This window comes from Dama dama, chromosome 9 (assembly GCF_033118175.1).
Source record: "Dama dama isolate Ldn47 chromosome 9, ASM3311817v1, whole genome shotgun sequence".
NCBI classification, from domain to species: domain Eukaryota; kingdom Metazoa; phylum Chordata; class Mammalia; order Artiodactyla; family Cervidae; genus Dama; species Dama dama.
The window spans coordinates 13,686,027-13,689,339 of record NC_083689.1 but is presented as its reverse complement, the minus strand read 5'-3'; the positions used below and the strand labels follow the sequence as shown (position 1 = coordinate 13,689,339).

Here is a 3,313-nt window from a genome sequence, read left to right as displayed (position 1 = left end):
AAGAAATTATTTTTAAGAAATCAAAGCTGTCCTGTGTAAGATACTGGAAAATTTTCAAACATTTCTGATTTAAACTTGGGAAAAACTTTGGGCATGTGTGAATATGGACAAAGGGGAAATGTCTATATAACATACAGAGTAGAAGCTTAATAAAGTGAATGACAAATTGTGTAGAGGAGTTGAATTCAAAGAAATGGTTATTGAAGTAAATAAATAGAAGGAGAAACTTCTACTTCAACAATCAAAACAGTGAGGTACCACTTCACACTGTCAGAATGGGCATCGTTAAAAAGTCTACCAGTAAAAAATACTGGCAAGAGTGTGGACAAGAGGGAACCCTCCTGCACTGTTGATGGGCGTGTAAATTATTGGAGTCACCATGGAAGACAGTATGGAGGGTCCTCAAAACAGTAAAAACAGAATTGGCATATGATCCAGCAATTCTACTTCTAGGCATATATCCAAGGAATACTGTAATTTGAAAAGATACATGCACCCTAATAGTCATTGTAGCACTATTTACAATAGCCAAGACATGGAAACAATCTAAAACTCCATTGACAGATGAATGGATAAAAATGTGGTGTAAATACATACATGTGCATCTTTAGAGATGCATCTTTGTGCATCTCCAAGGATATATATATATCCTTGGAGAAAGGAATGACAACCCACCTCAGTATGCTTGCCTGGAGAATTCCACAAATAGAGGAGCCTGACTGGATACAGCCCATAGGGTCACAAAGAGTTGGACATGACTGAGAAACTAGAACCACCACCAACACCACTGTATACACACACACACACACACACACACACACATATACAAAATACGTAATGAAATACTACTTAGACATAAAAATAATGAAATAATGCCATTTTCAGCAACACGGATAAACCTAGATATTATCATAGTATGTGAAGTAAGTCAGAAAGAGAAAGAAATATACCATATGATATTACTTATACATGGAATTTAAAATTACCTATGAAGCAGACTCACATAAATAGAGAATAGAATTGTGGTTGCCAAGGAGGAGAGGGTTCTGGGGAGGGATGGATTTGGAGTTTGGGGTTAGCAGATGCAAACTATTATGTATTAAATGGATAAACAACAAAGTCCTATAGTGTAGAGCACAGGGAACTATATTCAATGTGTGTGAAAGTTCCTCAGTCATGTCCGACTCTTTGCAACCCCATGGACTATACAGTCCATGGAATTCTCAAGGCCACAATACTGGAATGTGTAGCCGTTCCCTTCTCCAGGGGATCTTCCCAATCCAGGGATTGAACCCAGGTCTTCCACATTGCAGGTGGATTCTTTACCAGCTGAGTCCCAGGGAAGCCCAAGAATACTGGAGTGGGTAGCCTATCCCTTCTCTAGAAGAGCTTCCAGACCCAGGAATTGAACCAGGGTCTCCTGCATTGCAGGTAGATTCTTTACCAGCTGAGCTACATGGGAAACCTACTATATTCAATATTCTTTTGCATCATGGTTTTTGATGGAGGAGCCTGGTAGGCTGCCATCTGTGGGGTTGCACAGAGTCAGACACAACTGAAGCTATTTAGCAGCTGTACATATATATATATACATATATATATACACACACACACACACACACATGCACATACATATATATATATATATAACAATCACTTTGCTGTACAGTAGAAAATGATACAACATTGTAAATAAACTATACTTCACTCAAATAAATTTAAAAAAAGGAAGAATAGCACCTTCTGCTTCTGAGGTTTTGAGCCCTACAATCATGAGGACAGCCCCAGGACAATTGGACCTTATATAACTGACATTCCAGTGATTCTTTTCAAAGCCCTCTTTATGTCTTTATTTCTGAGACTGTAGATGAAGGGGTTCAGCATGGGTGTGACCACTGTGTACATCACTGAGGCGATTGCACTTGAGTGTGAGCTGTAGGTACCTGTGGAGCTAAGGTACACTCCCAAGATAGTACAATAAAATAAGGAAACAATTGAGAGGTGAGATGCACAGGTAGAAAATGCTTTATACTTCCCATGGGCTGATGATATTCCTCGTATGGAGGAAACTATCTTAGAGTATGAGTAAAGAATACCAGTGAGGGAAGCACCACCCAACATCCCAGCTGCAAAATACATCACCATGTCGTTCAGAAATGAGTCAGAACAGGCAAGTCGAACCACTTGATTAATTTCACAGAAAAAATGGGGGATTTCCACGTCTTTACAGAAGGACAGCCACAACATCATTAAGCTTTGGCTTAAGGAATTCAGGGCACTCATCACCCAGGACAGGAGCACCAGCAGTCCACAGAGCCGGGGATTCATGATGACCATGTAGTGCAGAGGCTGACAGATGGCCATGAAACGATCATAGGCCATCACAGTCAGGAGGAAGTTTTCCAGTGCAGCAAAGAATAGGAAGAAGTATATCTGGGTGATGCAGCCTTCATAAGTTATAACTTTGCTCTGTGTCTGTATATTATTCAGCATCTTTGGGATGGTGGTGGAGATGAAACATATGTCTACAAAGGACAGGTTGGAGAGGAAGAAGTACATAGGGGTGTGGAGATGGGGGTCTGAGCTGACAGCCAGGATGATGAGCAGGCTTCCGAACACAGTGGTCAGGTACATGGAGAGGAAAAGCCCAAATATGAGAAGCTGCAGTTCTGGTTCATTTGATAATCCAAGAAGAAGAAACTCTGAAATTTGTGTATCATTCACTGGTTCCATGTGGTGGAGATGGCTACCATGCAAAAAAATCAACATGACTAAATTTCTCAAAAATTGCGATTGGAAATCTAATTGAATTCTACAATATATACTTTGCATTAGAAGTCAGTATCCATAATTTGGTATGGAACTTTCCCCTTCAAGGCATGCTCTTGTGCCTTCTTATTGTGCATCCAGCCTTTTGTCCAGGTGGTCAGGTATTCTACACTTTTAATAAGAAGTTAATGTGACACATTTGAAGAATGTCAGTTGAGGTCTGACCAATATCTAGGCAAAAAGTACAACAGTCTCTACTGTTCTTCAATAATGGAGAAAAAATATAAAGAAAAAAAATCATACAAATTTTTAGATGGCAACAGATGAAATGAACAAAAAAAATCAAGTATAGCAAAATGGTTAAAGGTATATTATTTTTTACTCAGTCATTGAGTTAGACTGGAAAATATTTGATTGGAGACCTCATGGAAAAGAGGGTGGGAGACATGAGGTTATCTGGTTGAAGTGTGTGCTAGTCAGAGTGAAAAGCCAGGGTGAAGGACCTAAAAAGCAGTTGTTTTAGAAAGTCAAGGTTAAAAAGTAA

The 3,313-nt window shown here is 39.4% G+C and overlaps 1 protein-coding gene across 1 annotated transcript; it reads right to left on the bottom strand.

Annotated features, from left to right (window-relative positions):
- Nucleotides 1-1,800: 1,800 nt before the first annotated feature.
- Nucleotides 1,801-2,733, bottom strand: LOC133061629 (olfactory receptor 7A17-like). Its single transcript, XM_061149601.1, has one exon. The coding sequence runs from the start codon at nucleotides 2,731-2,733 to the stop codon at nucleotides 1,801-1,803; it is 933 nt and encodes a 310-aa protein (XP_061005584.1).
- Between the last annotated feature and the right edge of the window lie 580 nt (nucleotides 2,734-3,313).